At 42.5% G+C, this 19,165-nt stretch overlaps 1 protein-coding gene across 1 annotated transcript in view; it reads right to left on the bottom strand.

The window, feature by feature from the left end:
• Positions 1-19,165, bottom strand: part of EVL (Enah/Vasp-like) — a 108,435-nt gene that overhangs the window by 16,811 nt on the left and 72,459 nt on the right. The window contains 1 exon segment of the mRNA XM_031553673.1: positions 885-948. Within this exon segment, the coding sequence (XP_031409533.1) occupies positions 885-948 (64 nt within the window).

Here is a 19,165-nt window from a genome sequence, read left to right as displayed (position 1 = left end):
TACCAGATTAACCCGTACCAAGCCCAACTGACATATCAACACACACTCAACAGTCACCTGTAAATCTCTGTTAAATCTCAGGCCAGTTGGGGTTAGTCATAAAGGAGCGAGGAAGTAGTTTCCTTACATACTCCCAGTAATTCTTGCAGAACGGAAGAGGGAATCACATGAAGGGTTGTTTGCTCAGAACTGGACAAGCATGCCTTCTGCTGGGTAGCTGAAAATACTACTACAGGAGTCTTGCCTGAATCACCAAAGCTGAAATGAGATCTTTCTACTAGTTTCATTATGGAGAAGGCATCCAAAGAAGGACATTCTGCTCACATTCTTCCTTTGACATCAGGAGACTAGTGCTGGTGGCTGGAGAAAAGGCTACATGTAACGATGGCACTAAGTTGAGACATGCTTATAAGGTGACGGGCATGATTTTGTAGTCTCATTTGTTAGCCTGTTTAGAGCAAAGCATTCATAAAAGGAATGACATATGATTCTGGAAGTAATCATATGAGGAGCCTAAGTTATTCCTGACAGTGCATGTAGTCTATTGGATGCTTCCTGGGCAACATGACTAGCAACTGCCAGTAAACAACCCAGAACAGAGTATGGTTAGGCTTTCTTAATTTAATTGAGAAACACTCTGTAGGCTTCTTTTAAACATGTTTTATCATTAACTCCGAACTTCAGCATGCCTCACACTTGCCTTTGAGCAAAGAGTCTACCTAGGGCTTCAGTTCACTTCACCCTTTATATAAATCATCACAGTCAATATCAATAATTACAGAACACTGAAAATCAACACAGAACAGGTATGAGTAGAAAGAACAGTGCTTATTAGTGAGCAACGATTGCACACACATCCCAGAAACCTACCATAACCAACTCACCTCCTTTGTGCTTCCATCTCATCTGGAGATGGCCCATTCTGGACCTGGCGCTGGGCAGCTGGACCTGCAGTGAAAACAAGAGAATGCTATTGGAAATGCAGCAGTTGATGACTTTTCCAAAAAACGCTTCTTCTGAAAAGGGTAAGGAGAAACATTAAGTCCCATGCCCAATTTGTGGAACTGGACAAAATTCCCCATAGTTTGTGGTGTTACTTGATTTTAGGCTTTGGTGTGAAGCAGCTGCAAGATTTCCTTGTGCACGTACACATGTACATGAGATATTTCAATAAGCAGACTTGTAATGAAAGAATTTCAGGGTTTAAGTCAGTTACTCCTGTCATTGGCTAAAAAATTCCATCATGACAAACAGCCACATTCATCACAAAATTTTTCCCTCATTTCATCAAAATAATTTTTCACTTTTATCCAGAAATGAGCTCCATACATTATTAGTCTTGATTTTTATTTTATGTTAAGAACCCTATGGCAGCATTTTGTTCTTACTACTGCTTGGTCACAGTGAGAAATGTCCTTAAAATGAAGCACATACATAAAGTTCCCAATTATGCTTTGAAATTGCAGCTTTCTCCATAGTTTCTATACAAATGTCCTCTTCTTTTGGCAGAAAAAAAAATACCCCAAGAGAAAAAAAAGATCAAAAAACTATACTTCAGACTCAAATAAGTAAATAATTGACATTCCATAAGTCTATACAGAGCTGGTTGACAAAACTGCAGATATTTTTATTTACATATTAATTTAGGAAGCTGGACAATTTTCCAGATGCACATGGTACATGATTCCATGGATCCCAAAATGACCTATCTCTCTCTTCGACATCTTTAGATGTGTAATAGTTGTTTTCTAAGTAATGATTCATTCCATCTAAGTAATGATTCATTCCAGATTGAAATTTCTTAAGGAAATCACCACAGTGCAGCAAAATTTCATTTGTTTCTATAACTCTTTTCTAAATTCCTCTTTCTTCTACTTTACTGACTTCTACACATTCATTTTGTTTAGCATGATTTTCCTCTCCAAGTGCTTTAAAAGCGGAATACTCCTAAAAGCCAGAGAAAAGAAAGCAAGCGTGACTAGAAGAGGAGGAGGAAACTTGTTCCCTCTGTAAAACAAGAAGCAATGGAGTGAGAGCTGATCAGATAATGCCAACTGAGGGAAAGAACCCAACCCATTGCATGTAAATCAGTTGTAGAGGTCAACCACAGTCTGTGGCACGGGGATAACTGTTCCGTGTTACTGCAGAGACCTGCAGCGATTGGAAGAGAGTTTGAGGAAAGCCGTATGTAGCACTATCCTGGGACAACAGGGTGCTCTGTTTTCCATTCATTTTTGTTATGCTCAAGTTACCTACAGCCGTTAGAAATAACTCCTTACATCCTCTCTGTGATCTTACTGAAACCAATCTTTTTTGCTACAACTCCCTCAAACACTAAAGAAGAAAGTTAGATGCGCCCTGTTTCAGCAACTAAGATTTTGCTGAGGCTGGCTGACATATTTACGAGCCCAACCCAAGATTTTAGTTCTGTTAATTGCCAGAAACAGAAATGTTGGTAGATTTTTTTTCTACTCTGGAGCTTTGGGCAGACTCAAGCACCATCTGATGCAGTCTGCAACCTGCTTAATGCTCTGCTGTTGCAGAGCTCCCTGGTTCTGTCGAGCTTTTAGCACGCTCAGCCACAGCTCGCACAGATACTGAACATGGGAATTATTTTTTGCTTGGTTTCACACATGCTCTGTGGGGTACACAAAGCAGCCACCTGTTTGATTGAGGGCTTTTTTCAATTCAAGTGGACTTTTCCATGCTTAACTTCTTTCCAATGCTTTCAGGAGTTTTTCAGACATGAGCAAGCATGACCAGTAAGTTCTCTTGGTAATGGCACCCTCACTTAAACACTCTGCAGACTGCACCACAAGCTGTCTCCTACTTTGCCAGTCTTTGGGAACAGCACTTCTCATAAAACTGAGAGACAGTTCTGCTTTTGACCCATCCATGGCTCCACTGCTGTGGCAATCTGCATCTTTAGCAACTAATTAATGCAGGAGATAGGCTGTGAACATCCCATCTCTCCTCGCTTCATTGCTTTGTAATAATGAACTGTGCTTTATATAAGCAACTTTGGACTCAGCTCAAGGCAGATTATGGGACAGAACTGAAGTTTTCCCTGTTTCCTTTTTCTCCTCCTGCTTATTGGAGAAGATTTGCAGCGCTGAGCACCATCCACATGGCTGGAAGTGACTGAGAGAACTGCCTGCAGCAGGTGATTGTGGCTGGGTGTTGGTGGCAGCTCTCGGCACATCCCACACCTCTGCACCCTGCCACCCACTGGAAATAAACCTCCTTTTTCCTTTTACTCATGCTACAGCTGCAGGTACTTCTGCCTGAGTGCATGCAAGAAAATGGAGAGAAGGTCCATTTCCCCAAGCAACCTGGGCTTTGTGAAAAGCCCAATCTGACTGCTTACAGGTTTTCATTCATTTTTAAGCAGTAGAAGCAGAGCAGGATTTCTGCAAGCCCTATAGCCTCATGGTGCACCGAGACTAGTGTGATAAATGTGGTGGGCTAAAGAAAGGGTCTATGGAAAGTGCTGAGAAGGAAACAGAGCTGAGACTGAAAATTTGCATCAGTATATGAACAGAACGTGATGACTTTGTTGGGAAAAAATCTCACAGCAGACTATGGGAGGAAAAGAGGTGACAGACAGATGCCTCTGCCTGCTGCTGGATAGTTTCTGCAAGTGCTTGGATGGTAGGAGAGTCAGGTTCAAGCACCAGGTCTGGCCCATCACCACATACCACAGGAGTTTGCACAGGCTTTTTTTTTTTTTTTGCCCCCAGTCCAAACACTCCTTGAACTCCAGCAGTTTGAATCCATGCCCACCACCCTGGGGAGCCTGTTCCATGCCCACTGCCTTCTGGTGAAGAACCTTCCTCTAACCCCCACCTGACCCTCCCTTGACACAGCTCCATGTCCTGTTGTGTCACATTGCGTCACCAGAGAACAGAGCTCAGCGCTGTCCCTCTGCTCCCTGTGAGGAGCTGAAGGCTTGCTCTGGGCCCATCTGGCTGTCCTGGTGCAGACTTGGTGTCTTGGAGATGTCCAGGCATGGCCGGGGGCCACCAAGCTGCAGCCACCATGGCAGCCAGCACAGGAACTGGACAGCAACATTGCACTCAAAACTCATTAGCAGAGACAATTATCCTGGACAAAGCACTGACCTAATTAGTCTAGATAAAGCACGTAGATAAAGCAGGGTGTCTACACTGCTTCTGGGACCCGAGCTGATGCAAGCAGCGTTGGATGACACAACACACCATACAGACCTAATGTCTGTTGCCAGGTAAGGACTATGACAGAGAGCCACAGTGGGCAGAGCTGGAGGCTATGAGAGTTGAGTTTTGGTCCTGACCATTCAGGAGAGTGCTCACAACTCCCTTCAGGGCGCACAAAGTCACGGGAAGCAGAAGCACCCCATGGAACAAGAGGAAACGTGGCCAGCAGGGCAGGGCTGCGAGCTCTCATGCTACATTTATTTCCCCTCTATTAAACATTAACTCCACACTTCACAGATCTTCAGAGAGTACTGTTCATAAGCAGGGTGCCTCCACAGCCTTTATAACATAAGACATTAACTACCTTCTATAATACCACTGACAAATTGGCCAAAGTTTCCCTCCAGAACTGCAAAGAACTTTACCAGCCTTAATTAAGCTTCACCTGTCTTGGGAGGCTAACGTTAAGTAACTGAATTACATCCAGCCCATGCCTGCACAAGTAACATTTGTTTGCATAAATTTACCCACAGGTGAGACTTGCAATCAACAGTTAAGGTACTCTTAATCTGAACATGCCAATTGGTGACTTGCAGTGCTATGAGCCTGGAGCAGCAAAAAATCAAACACGTCCTCCAAAAAGCATCCCTAGCAATGTTGTACACAACCTCATTTTACCAATATTACAATTTATTGTATTATATAAAACATTACAATTGCTTTATCTTTTATCCTTTCACCTGTAAGATTACTTTAAGCCAACATAAAGCACATCCTCCTTACACTGAAATAGGGGTGTGATCACAGGGGTCCTCCATGAAGTCTGTTCATTCAAGATAAAAACTGATATACCATTCACTGATGAAATTCTGTGGTGTAGATAAGGTCTAAGGACAGTGCCAGAGCTGGATAAACAAGCCTGGTATTCAAAATGGGAGTGCTCTACCCTAGTATTGGTTCACATATCTTGCAAGCTAACAGGTTAACAAGCTGCTTCAATAAAAGCTGTGTGTAGTGTGCAGAGATGTTTTGGGTTTGTTTTGTTTTAGGATATCAACAAATGGAAATGTAGGGGCTCCCAGGTGCACAGCCACATGCTTGTGCTTGCTCAGTAAGCATAATGGGAGAAATGAGACGGAGAGAGGAGTTGCCCAATAACACTGTCACGCAGAGACCCTGTGCTGCAAGGTGATTAGAGAGAACCTGTCCTCAGTGCACTAGGAGTGATAGAAAGCATATCAGCAAGAAACCAGTCCACCTCTGAATCCACTACTAAAACTGTTAATTCAGCTATTTTGCATAACACATGATGGTAATTGCTTGATCCTGTCTTTTTATCCACTGTGGCACAGTATTTATAAGCTTTCATGCTGGTGTCTCAGTTAAGATAGGGAAGAAAAACATACCTTTTTCTGAATGCAGTAAAGATGACTCAGTGCAGAAGTATCACCTCTTGTAAGCAACTGCACTCTGATAGCCAGGATCATATTTAATATGTAAAGGACATGGCACAGGTGCGCTTCATCTCAGCACCAGGAGCATAGTTTGGGGTACCATGCACATAAAAGATAGTTCTAATAGTTCTAACAGCTTTAGAAGAATTTTAAAAGTTGATAAATGTGACGGTGTGAATGGGAGATATTCCACAATGAGACAGATCCAGGGCTAGCAGGGACGATCTCCCTTACTGTCCAAAAGCAGCAGTAACAACTATTTTTGCCTTAATTCACACTTTCCATTGTTACTCCAGTTTTCACTTGATCTTTAGAAACTTTCCTGAAGAAAGTTTTTAGAAATATTACGCCCAAAGAGTGAGCAGGGGTGTGTGTCACCCCAAGGGGAGCCCTGATGGAGGCAGTATGGGAGAACTGTGAAGATCACCAGCTCTTCTTGGAGCAAAGCTGTTTTCTCTCTCACCTCTCTCCTGTGCACAGCACCTGTGTAACTATGCATTATAGTATTTAATATTTAGCTAGAATAGCATGAGCTGAGGAGCAAAAGCAGCAGATTCCTAGGCAGAGGGTTTGGTTGAGCCATGGCTTTTCTCTAGGGAAGCTTTTCTACCAGCAAACCCTGTTCAGGACCATTGAGGAACAGGTAAACCCCGTTCAGTTTTCCAAGAAAGAGAGCACAGCCAGTAAGGTGAGTGCAGGGAACACCTACACACGGCAGGGAAAGGTGGCCATGGGGCATCCCAGGGGGTTCTGTTTGCTGCACTGAGCTCAGAGCCAGTGAGAAATAATTCAGTGAGCGCTTCATTAGGCACTAATGAAACAGCTGGGTAAGCCAGCCACCTGCTGCGGTAGCGCCAAAGTGAAGTGGGGACATCTCTGTGCCTCACAGGCTGCTCGCCTTGCTTCCATAAGCAGCTTCGTGGCACATGAGCATCGTACTTAGTGAGGGACTGATTGCTTCTGGTATGGAAGCTGCCTCTGGTTCTGAGAAAACAGTGTGTGCGTGAAAAATCATGGGACTAGATGTCTTTCTTGAGGGAAAAGACAACGCTGAATTGCTGAGAGTGTGATTCCAACGTTGTGTGCTTCATAACCACACATAGGGGACATGATAGGGTGAGATGGCAATCAGTATCAGAACTTAAAAAGTCATCAATATAATTCAGAATGATGAGGCTAGCTAAAAAAACATATGTAAAAACACATCTAAACAAGCCCACAAATACTTCAGTTCTTACTTTCGTCTTTTTTTTTTAATTTGCTTTCACAGTGTGCATCGAGCCTATTTTCCTGCACATCCAGGTATAAACTTTTCAATAAAGATCAAGAGCAGCTCATAATGTTATGCCTCTAGGCAGCAATGAAGCTTTAAGAAAGATGTCAAACATTATCAAACTCTTGTTAAAATCAAGAGGATTAGAGATACCCCACTGTCACTGCATGGGGATCCGGCTAACTCCAGAGCCCAGTCAGTAGATGCTATAAGGAAGCCAAGGGGATAAATCAATACTCACTATCATACAACATATGACAACAATATTTTCCTGAATATGGTTTTAATGAGGTGCTGAGCTGTTTTGCTAGGCGCTGTCCCAGCAGAGCAGGTCAGCACAGGCAATGCCAGGCTTGTGCCCTGCAGGAAGAGCACTGCTGGATCCACAGAGCACTTTCCCACGGGCTTTAGGGACAATGCCTCAAGCCCCACATGTCTGTCTTGTAAAATATCAACCCAGCATCTTCCTTCAGCTGAGTGCCACCAGGTGTGTATTTGCATACGAACACACACGTACCTGTTTATACACATGTCATGCTTACAATTCCTTTAATCAAATAAAAAACTGGAATTCATATTCATGCACTTGGTTTGTCAAACATAATCTCTAGTTTTGTTTAACAGTAAGAATTATGACACATTAAATTAGAAATATACCTATACTTAGTGTAGTCTGGTGCAGCACCCAAGGAGCCTGGAGCACCACAGTCTGTTCCTGACCCAATTCCCCACACAACAATGCAAGGCCAATCTCCCTTTTTAAAAAAAAAAAAAATTAAGTGCCTCTTTTCTATTTCTCTCTCCAGTGAGGCAGTAAGCTCCCCAGGACAGGTTTTCAGTTTGTACTTCCATGGAGAACAGCAGAGCCTCCAGCCCCACATATGCAACAATTTGTCCCCACGTGACAAATACTCAGTTTGCATCTAGTTAATGGTTATGACCCAGACAAGAGCCATGTTAACAAGATTTAAACCCCAATGCTGCTGTATGTCAACCAGAATGGATGTCTGTACCTGAACAGGGTGCTAGAAGGCAGAGGACTTTTCTACAAAACACAACTAAGTGAGGATATATTTGGGGATTTATAGAAAAATGTGGAAAAAAAAACGTTAGCAACACATTCACATGAGAAGCCAAGCCCCTTGCTTAAGGGAAGTGAAAGCCCCAGCAGCTGCAGGACCCAGAGTAACCTCCCCAGCCTCTGGTCTCACGGCCCAGTCTTCACTTCCAGGGGGACTGACATGAGCTGACAGTCACAGGCAAGTCCTCATGGAGGAAAGAACAAGTAAACAGACACGTAACTATAGAAAGTATGAACACTGCCCTTGTTCTTAGCTGTTTTTTAAACCAGTATTCCATGAGTATAGATGCTATTTATTCGCAAGTAAAGACAGAAGCAATCCAACATGTTGATTCATAAATCACCAATCTGTATTTCTGCTGTAATGACTTCTGATTTAAGAGCCTTGACTAATTCTGGCATCACTTGGATCTAATGGGTTTTGTCTTTCAAACAGGAACTCAGCATCCTACTGCCCCATCTCCAGAGTTAAAAGCAAACAAAAGACAATCAGTCATTAAAATACGATTCCAAGTCATCTCCTAGAGCGACCTGGATGGAAACACAGAGCATTCCCATGCACAAAAGCCCAGCATCCACAAAACCCAAGCTCCCCCTCCCACTCCCACCAGAGCGCAGCATGCAGGGAGATCTGTTTCACCTACAGGACATCCTGCACAGGACGATGCAGTCACAGTGGCAGAGGCAGAAGCAGTGCCAGATCCATTCCCTGCTGACCATAGTATGGCAGCAGCCTCCTCAACGCACTGCTCTCCCCAACGTCCTCATGCCAGCACTGACTGCCCACCCTGCGGCAGGCCAGGTTTCATTGAGTGTAATCTATCCCCTGCTACCTGCACAGCACACCCAGATGCTTAAATATTTAATCGGGCCCTCTGCTTTGCCTGTTGCAGTTCTTCAAGGTGCCTGGATGCCAGGCTTCACTGTCTGGCACATTGTCTGGACAAGAAGAAGCACTTCTGAAATAATAACGTGAAAGTCAAAAAGAAATTCCATTTTCTGCCTCTTGCCCCAACTGACCCCCCATAAGCTCGCCTAGATGGAAGTAATAAGTTCTGCAAGCAAATGCAGAGATGTGAATAATAAGAAAAAAAATGTTAGCTTGTACTGGGGAAAAATGACTGCAAATGAACGTATGGAATCAAGTTCACTGGCGGTGTAGCTGCTGAAGTCAAAGGTTTACACCAGCGATGAGTGCAGAGCTCTTGTATTAAAATAAAAGTGTGAACATGCTGGATTCGGAAATAAATACCTGTGGCTTAGAATCCCCACCTACTGTCTTTCAGTTCTTTCAACATCCCATCATTCTTCAATTCCCAACAATTTTCTCCCTTTCTACTTTCCTCTCTGTTATATAAGCATCATATGTTTCACAGAACTCCATCCAGTTGAAGCTAAGGGACAGTTGGTATGAGGAGAACACAAGGAGTATTTATTCCTTGTTATCTTTGCCTTATCAGTAGCTCTTCCATCCATCCCTTTCCCTTCTCCTTGTGTCTGTGTTGCTCTGTCCAGTGGTGACTTCATGCAGCCCCAGCTGCCCTAGGGAATGTATCTCCGTAATCTCAGTGAAACGATTGATTTAGAGCACTCAAGTGTTTTGGCTCACTGAACTTGGCAGGTACATATTTATCTGATACCTAATTTCTGGAACAGCTGAGTAGAAATTGGAATGCTTCGTACAATTAGAGTGGGTGAAACCCCAGGTGGAGGTGGGTTGCTATCTACCTTGAGATACATCAAACACCCACACTGCCCTTCATAAACAAAACACATTCAGCACAACTCAGTAGTTCCTCCCTCCTGGTTCCTAATTTTTACAATGTTAAAAAATTCTCTGAGTAATACATATTCTAATATGTATCTATTCTAAATCTGCTTATCACATTTTCTAATTCTTGTTGCTATGAATCATTTATACCCCATTTTAATTATAGTACTGATACCTCTCAGTTATCAGATGCAGAAAAATACGTATTAGCTAATTAATATTTGAGACTTTAAAAACTCTGCTAAAAGCAAACTACCTTTTTCACTATGGCACACAGATGGTCTAAATCTCCCCTGCATGTGCCCATTCTTCCTGCTAGCTGGCATGAGAAGTACATCAGCAAACAGAAATGTTACACCCAAACTCGAGTGTAAGTTCAGGTTCCCATAATTCTGAGAGTCTTATGCAATTACTTTCTCAGGGCTTAAAAAATCCAGAAGTAAATGTGAAATATTGGCATTGAAATAATGAAATTATAGACTATGTTTTATCAATAAGACTTCAGTTTTTCTTGAGAAAAAGTTCTGTTCAAACCATCGCATTCTGTGTTTTGAGAGTGCTCCAAATTCTTTTTGTTCTCCTTTGCTTTCCTCTACATCACACTATGAAGTGAAACATCTGGCTTCTGAAATGACCTTCAAAATGCTGACATGCCCTGCATCACTATTGGATCCACTTTTAAATAGCTCATCCCAGCAGAGCCAGTATCATCTTATGACTGGGAATTCCAGTTACACCTGGATGGCACAGCATGGCTCTGGGTGATCACCAAGGAGAGCTCGCATAGGTGGAGAAGTTCTTTCAGGGACTCAAGCATGTACTTCTAACTCAGAAACTAAGAATCCACAAACACATCAACAAGATATCATTTGGAATTGGGACATAACAGCACAGTTCAAAGGGAAAGTAAATAAAGAGCCTGAGAAAGCAGCTGCCCAGAATCTATGATGCAAGCCATCACCTCAGCTTCCTGCATTGGACAAATAAACTTATGATTTGCTAAATATTAATAATTTTTGTATAAGCTTGAGAAAGCAAACTAACAGATATTGAGTTCAAATGCTTTTATAAGATCTATATTACTAATTAAACAACAACAACAACAAGAACAACAATGCAGAAATCTCACAATTCCTAACTATCATTACCTGTCTCTTCCTCACAAAGGTTACAGGCCAGCCTGCCTGTGGCAGGACAGATGATTCCTGAACTAGCACTACTTGCAGGTGCTGTGCAGAGATTTTAAGCAGCAATTCAATGGACCGTCTCTCATTCCCATATAAAAAGCAACCTTGACCCTATTATGATCATGAATCCATCCCAAATGGCTAGAAGGCAAACTCCCACAACTAACTTCTCTTGTAATCCATGTAATAGGAAATCAATTGTACAAATTGCATTTTGACAAACACAAATCTCTAACGAGTCCATAGAAAAGGCTCATAATCGCTTGTGATGCCCCACACTTACATGGTGCAGCAGTGCTCAGAAAGGAGAGACACTAGAAAAATCTGTTTTGTTTTGTTTTTAAAACAGAAGCTGGCAAACTGTAACACAGCAGTGAAGATAATGGACAGATCTAATCCTGCAAGTGGTAGCAGGCAGGTGGGTGGCTGACCTACATGAAGCCTACTGCAGGAAGATTGTAATTAGCTGTCTGAGCAACTGCTGTTTATATCTAGTGATTGAGTGCATAGGAGCCAATATGCTACTGATATAACTGGTGTCGTTTTAATTTCTGTACATTTTGACCTTAATTGGAAAGGTTGCTTTCCCTTTTTATTCCCAATATTCATTTTCCATGCTTGGGGAACCACTTGTCAGCTAAATCACAAAAGTTGTGCCAAAACTGAAATAACACTATCAAGTGAACAGAGTGTTCGATTTTCTGATTTTAGAAGCACTCTGAGAAGTCTGTACTATAAAGAGTTCTGGAAAACATTCAAGAAGGAAAAGGGTAAACGTCTGCATTTCTCAGCAGGACAAAATATTCCAAAAGAGCCACGGTGTCCCATTGCCCATATCATTATAGTCCTGTAGATAGAAACTGGTTTCTTCTATGAAGGATAAGTGCCAAATACTTTGTCCTATTTGCAGAAGCTGCGTACACTGGACTAGGTTTAATTCTTGCTTTTGCCTTTGCTCTCAACCTCCATTCCAAAAGGGCTCCTGGCTGCTGAGGAGAGCTGAAGGGCTTCCCAACAACGAACCATTCTTATGGGATGACTGTCACTCTACAGGCAGCATTTGAATCCCCAGCAACTTAGCTGGTGTGAGATTGCATGGAGCAGACCTGGAGGTGGCAGAAAACCTGCTGCTCCTTTCCACATGCGGTCTCCCTGGAGCTGCTTCCTGCAAGGGATCTTGGCTGAGCCTGCAGTGAGCTGAGACTCCTGCATGAAGCTGATGGATCCTCTCCCAAATTTCTTTGCTGCCCATCAGAAGCCCATGGCACGGTAAGAACAGCCACTAGTAACATAACTTGATTATAGCACACTGTTTTCTAAATCATCATTACACAAAATTTTAGTTGATTTAATTGATCGAAAATGTTGAAGTCTATGCTACACAGCTATTAAGATAATTTGGTACAAAGGAAGTGCTGCCATGGACTCGATAGTTCTCAGAGGGCTCAACTTTAATTAATGTAAGCTTGCACATTGATTATATGATTCACTTGAAAATATTCACAAGGTGCATTCTGTTCCCTGAGAGTCAGAGCAGGCATTTCAAGCAGACTGTGACGTACATTTTGTACGAAGCAGAAGCCTTCAGGAAAACCTCAAACCTGTCGAACTCCTGTACAGAGGCAAGGAAGAGCAATTCAGAAAAACCTCACCAGCTATCAGTGACAACCCTACGGAGGGTTGAATCCTCCCCTCGTGGCATGTCTCTGCCCAGCTTACAGGAGGAGCCTGGCTTTGACTCCACATCTAACTTACAGCCTTGTAAATATAGCTGTGATGAGTCTTATCCTCAGAAACTAAGCCACAAGCTCTCCCAAAGTACCCAAAGATCCAGGGAGGGTTTAGAAACCTGAATATCAGCATGTGTTGTGGCTAGCTGCTCAGTGCCCATGACTCACTGCTGGGTGTGCCTTTCCTCTCCAGCCCAGTGCTGTGAGCAAACCTGTCATCAGTAATATACTTCTGCTGGCTTCTGTCTTGCCAGCCACCACAGGACCTCTCCCGTATGAAACAGGCTAAAAGAGGTTTAATCATCGCTTTGGGACGAGCATTCTGTCCCAAAACCCAGCTTTCCCTATTGAGAGGAGGCTGGTATGGTTAGTGGCTGTGAGACACCTGTGACACAGTGTGTACGTGTTCCCTCCCAGCACAGGAGTTAAAAATATCTGCTTAGCCTTGGAGGCTGAACTCTCTTTGAAATGCAGTGAACAAGACTCAGCTGCCACCTCTAATACGATGGGCAGCTCCTGCAGTCTGCTCTCTGTCACAACAACTGCTGCCCTGCTTTTCTGCTGCTTAACTTCTTACCATTTGAAATTGTAAGCGCTTTGCATTACAAGGAGAAGCTTGGAGGAAGGGAGAGTAGATAAATCTTTTAAACTATGTTAAACCCAGCCTTATTCACAGCAAAATGGCTCTTTGAGGTTATTCTTGAAATCTCTGGCAACCCTGCCTTTATTCCCACGTCTTACCCTGGGGTTACTTCTATATCTGAGCATCTCCCCTTAGCCCCACTCTGAACCCTCACCCAGAAGTGGAGCACACCAGCAGCATCCTGACTCACCTCCAGGGATCCATACTGGGACCCATGCAGCAGCACTAGTGAGGAGAGGAGCATTCCTAGATACGGTGTTTGGCAGTGATGAGTGACTCAGGAATACTTAACGGGAAAGCAGTATGTTCTCTATCCCATGTAGTTATTAAATCAAGATTGTGGCTTTGTGAAATGTTCTAGCACAAATGGCATTACATGCTTGGTACAGAACCTGCAACAGCAGTACACTGCAGGTCTGCGTTGTGCACAAAGATGAGCACAGACAGCTTCAATGAGCTCTTCTAGATCTAAAAATCAAGGAATCTGGCATCACTGGTTATCGCTTCCTTACACCCAAGATCTACTTGACTCTTCTGGGAAACTGTTAAAGCTCAAAAGCCTGCCAAGCTTAGAAAATTACCGTGATATTTCCAGCTGCTTTCCCCAAAATGTTACATTAAGCCTTCTCCAGCTCTAAGCAAGCTTTGCCACTTTTCTTCTGAGCAGCTTGGTGGGGCTGCTCCTCTCCTAGCTCCTTGTGGACCCCCTGCATGTCCCCTCTCAAGTACTCCCACTGAAGGAACTGGGAAGCTTTCCTTGTTGGTTCCTGACATGAGCATGAACATTTCTTTGGAAGGACTGAACTCAGAGCCACAATTCACTGGCCCAGTCAAGCAGAGCCTACCAGACCTGCAGCCACCTTTCAGTTCCCGGATGTGATACTCTAAATAAAAACCACACTCATCATAAAGTTGGAAAAATAATGATGCCTGACATCAGAAGCACCAGACTGGTGATGCATTTGCTCTCTGGATGCCAAAGATGGGACCTGGCTGATCCCGGCTTCCCCACCCCCAGCACAGCCAAACGCAGCAGAGGGGAGCTGAGAAACGTGAGCAATTCTGCATTATGTTGCTGAAGCTCCTCATCTACGTGTCACCCAAGCTGAACTGCAAAACACGGCTGCCTGGCCTAGTTATCAAATGACCTGAAATTCAGCACGCTCATCTGCCCAACAGCTGCTTCATTGACGGAGGCAGGAGCTCCTGCCTGGCTGCTGGCGTGAGGCCATGATGGAATTGGGGCCTGGCATACACGCCTTGTGATGCTCCCAGCCCTGCACAGAGTGGCCTCAAAATGTCTGGAAGTCTTCAGTTTTGCACAGCAAATCCTTCCTTCTCCATATTTATTTCTCGTTTCGATCATTAAAAAGAGATTGCAGAGACCTGGCACTTCAAAGGGGGAAAAGCAATGAACCGTTCTTCCCTACCAACTGAAATGAAGGTGAGGTTGGATCTTGTCAGATTTACTTCTTTCTAGTGAGGGTGCTGCATAAATAATAAGCAGTACTAACAAATTCACCTCATTTTAGGAAAGCGACCTATATAGAAACATAGTAAGCAACAGAACAGAGATTGTAAGAGTAATTGAGTAAGCTTTGTGCCCAACACAGCAATTTAGTGAGGTAAATAATTTCAACAGATACTGTGAATTCCATTTTTAGCAGTGACACATTCAAATACCATGATACTTTGTAAAGTTGCTTTGATGTATAGCACATTGCATTTTTCTATACTACTAAGTCTAGCCACATATTAGTAAATCTTTACAATATTTTTACTGCAAAACAGTATCAGTGATATTTGTTTTGTATCAGAAGAAGCAGAATGAAATGATTTATACTATATTGTAATATCCTTGCTTTTGTGCAACTATATTACAACTATATTTGTACAAGCTGCTAACCTGAATCTGGACTACGATATTGTCCAGGATGATTCGGTCTGCTGGGTAAACACCATTTCTCACTCCCTAGCCCAAATGAGAAATGAGCACCATGCATGTTCTTAATGCTCTATCTCAGTACTGGAAAGTCAATAGTTTCAAACTGCTAACAATGTGCTAAAGCAGCATCCGTTTGTAGCTGCTGCTACAGTGTCCATTCCTGCATTAAAAAGACCGGTGCTTAGGCCTAACGTAGGCCTTGCTCTTGGCGTACTTCAAGGTAGACTCCAGAATCGTTTCTTTACCAGGAGAACAGACTGTAAGTGAGAGTACAACCATGAATATTTGATTAGGGACACATGAAAAGAATCTGAAATCATATGGTACCAAGAGTTTAACTCGAGTATGCATGAGCAAGCAATGTAACTAATATTAAATGTATGCTTGTATTTTTCTTGTTCTGTAGTGCTGTCTACATATCTATGTGAATTAAACAAATTGAAACCCCTCAGTGAGCAACATCAGATCTAATTGTAGTGCAGAATGTTTCCCTAATGAATTTCAGTTTTCATATTTTCTCCTACAAATGGTGTTATCACATCACTGAATAAAAGAAGATTATTTATATGTATGGTAATTTATATTAAACCACTTATGTTTGGCTTAATATGTGAAAAGGCTAATAAAAACATTTTAATCTATATTAATATATTTTCTACTTGTGAGCTACCACCATTGATGCTTTGAATCTATCCTTTCAGATGCTATTTGCGAGGTGTGGAGTGCTAACTCCATGCATCACTAAAGTGTTACTCAGATGCACTGAGTAATAAGCACTCTGTTCCGACAGATATGATAATCAAGGCCAACAAGTCTTGATCAAATTGTGGGATTCCTGTTTGCTGCATGGGGACACCCTCCAGCCTGCACTCCCACTGGCAGACAACTCCCATTAGACACAATGAAGGAGCACTGCCAAAACCCCAGGCCTTGATCTGTGAGCCAGACACATGTACAGAACGCATCCAGCATGACTCAGCGACACCAATAAACAGGAGCCTTCCCAGAATAACACACTGTAAGAGGGAGGTGAAGACCCAAGTCTGCAAAGTGCTGAGCTTCACATGAGAAGAGCCTGCACCCTTACTTGCATCACTAGGAAGGGAGAGCAGATAAATCTTTTAAACTATGTTAAACCCTGCAACATGTTAAAAATCAGCACCATCCAATACCAATTGCTCCACAAGTCCTCCTTCCTGTACATCTTCCTTATCCTAAACTGTTCTAATATCTTGAGAATGGCACCAAAGCATTGTTTTAACTTTCTCTTTCATTCACTTGGTGTGCATGAGCAGAAGCAGGAACTCTGGTACTGACACTTGGACAGTGTGAAGTGCCCTGAAGAACAGATTGCTTCATATTACTTTTCCATCTTTCTGGAACATTTGCTAGACACTTCTATCCACAGTTGAGGTCAGATCAGTTTAATTTTGGCCTATGAGCTTTTTTAAGAAGGTGATTTTTTTGCCTGCACTAATAGAAGTAATAGTAATACAATTAACACAAAGTGTTTTGCAATACAGTAATATTCAATCTCTGTGCAATCTTAAAGTATTGCACTGTGAACTACAGAAAAACTAGTGAAAAAGGCCAGATAAAATATTTAGTTTTCAGCTCCATCACAATGGACAGCTAATTAAATGCTTTGCTAATAATAGCATTCTATGTTTGAGGAGATAAGACTAATTATTTGTTGAATTTCGGTGAAGTTCTGCAGACATGTCTGCATAATCCTGATAACAAAACAGCTAAAATAACTTCTGTTCAAGAATACAATTTGATCTCTTTTCTATTTCCCTAGTTTTGATTTATCATTAATGAAAATGAAGTATCACTAGTGGAAAGAAAGGAATCTGGGATTTCTTAGCAAAAATTCCATTACTATACAAAACATAATTGTCAAATCAACATAATAACGGCAGACAGTTATTGTATAAAACCCTCAGGGAAGGCAGTGGAAATCCCTCTGTCAACTTAAGAGAAACCAGAGAACACCTAGGATTGTTGTCATTAAAATACTATGTTTGCGATTTGAATATAAGCTGTGGTCCCTGCAAAGTTCATTATTTTCAACAAATAATTATCAACACCTTGTCAGTGACTAGGGAAACCGAGAGGCTCTTCACTTCCTAGGTTCTCTGGACAATACTCAGAGTTTTCCCACTGCTGAAGCTGTTCTTAGATCAAGATAGCAGAGTTTTAACCCATACAGTCCATGCTCTCAGCGAGCACAGTTATGATTTAAGCCATAGTATGCATACTAAATTAAAAGAAATGCCTCTTATTCCTGGGGCAATCATGCCATTGGTTTCATCTCCTGCAGGGCAGGCCTATCCATGGAGCAGGGCCCTGCTGAGAAGACATGTAGCCCAGGTGAGATAAGTAGGTGGAGAATGAGCACACAATCCTTATCAGGAGAACTGAACTGTTTGTTCAGCCTGGAGGGGAGAAGGTTGAGGAGTGATCTTAATGCTGGTGTCAGTGCCCAAATGAATCTATGGAACTGGCGTGGCTGATGTGGAGGATTCTCCATCCTTGGAGATGCTCAAAACTCAATGGGAGTTAAACAACCTGCTCAAATTTCAAACTTAGCCTTGCTTTAAGAATGTGCCTGAACTAGATGATCTCAAGTGCCTACAGAATTCTCTGTGAAGACACTGTGGAGAGCAAATAAAGGAACTTCATCTGACCACACTTGTCACAACAAAATGAGTTATCTGCTGATGCCCTGGGGTCCACTGAGTATTTTCTAAAACTCAATTAAGATAGCTACTTCAAGGATAATTCAGCATTTAAGATCTAATAGTAGATAGTACTCTTCTAAATGCTTTCCTGAAGTTGACTGTTACAGATGATCTCACACACAAAAAGAAGGGATCAAAAAGTAAGATGCTAAGCATTAAAATTTCCAGCAGCTCAAGATCCCTACAATAGACACTGCTACTCCATATGCTACAACAAATTAGTTGAAACTAAAAGGTTTACCTTCATTCAATAATAAATAATTTCATGAGACTATGACAGCTGAGGAACATTGTTTGTAAACTTCAGAATTTGCAAATGAGGTAAATGTCCTAGATGATGACAATTCAGTGCTACTCTGCTCTTTCTGTGTCACGGAAGAGTTCTAGATGGAAGCTTATGATTGCTCTTGTAATTAAAAGGGGGTCTGGTCCAGGTAAGTGTGCATTCATACACAGATAGGAAAAAAAAAAAAGCAGAGTTAAAATGGATAGAGATAACAAAAGGAAAAGGCATAATGAAAACCAAAATAGCTATGGGCTTAATGAAACCTGACTAAACTGCATAAACAAACACTGTTACAGCTTTTTGCAGAATTTAGGAGAACGCCCTGAGCACACGAGATGCGGTGGTTACCATGGTAATTTACATACATCAGACAAATGCTGTAGCTCTTTTCCTGTTTAAACTCCCAACAAAAAAATACAGGATGAGGTATAGACAAGCAAATATCTTGTATATATTGGTGAGAGATTACTCACACAAGCATTTCCCCAAGGGTCGGCTCTGTACCTGCAGTGTGTGACTGCCCTTTACAAGAGCAGGGATCACGGTCTGGGAACTTCACCAGCTGTTCTACACCTCTCTTCCGCCTCCCCAAAAAAAGGGCTGCATGAAAAAGCCTCCTTTCCAATTTCTAAGTGATACAATTTGTGAAGGGAACAAAGTAAGGGAAGGTGGGGAGCAGCTGTGATGCTGAGATAGCAGAGGGTTCACCCTGTCCTGCTCCTCTCCCCTGCATGTCCTCAGCAGCTGAATGTGGGTAACACTGCTGCCTGTTTGAAGACACATGGGGGACTAAGCAAGTGAGCTGTGAAAGCCCCCGAGCAGCCCTGCAGTAGCTTCAAAGGCTGCCTGAGAAAGAGTATGACCCCATGACAACAC

Source organism: Meleagris gallopavo, chromosome 5 (assembly GCF_000146605.3).
Source record: "Meleagris gallopavo isolate NT-WF06-2002-E0010 breed Aviagen turkey brand Nicholas breeding stock chromosome 5, Turkey_5.1, whole genome shotgun sequence".
In the NCBI taxonomy this organism is placed as follows: Eukaryota; Metazoa; Chordata; class Aves; order Galliformes; family Phasianidae; genus Meleagris; species Meleagris gallopavo.
Note: the sequence above shows the minus strand (reverse complement) of the source record. Positions and strands in the feature narration are given on the sequence as shown.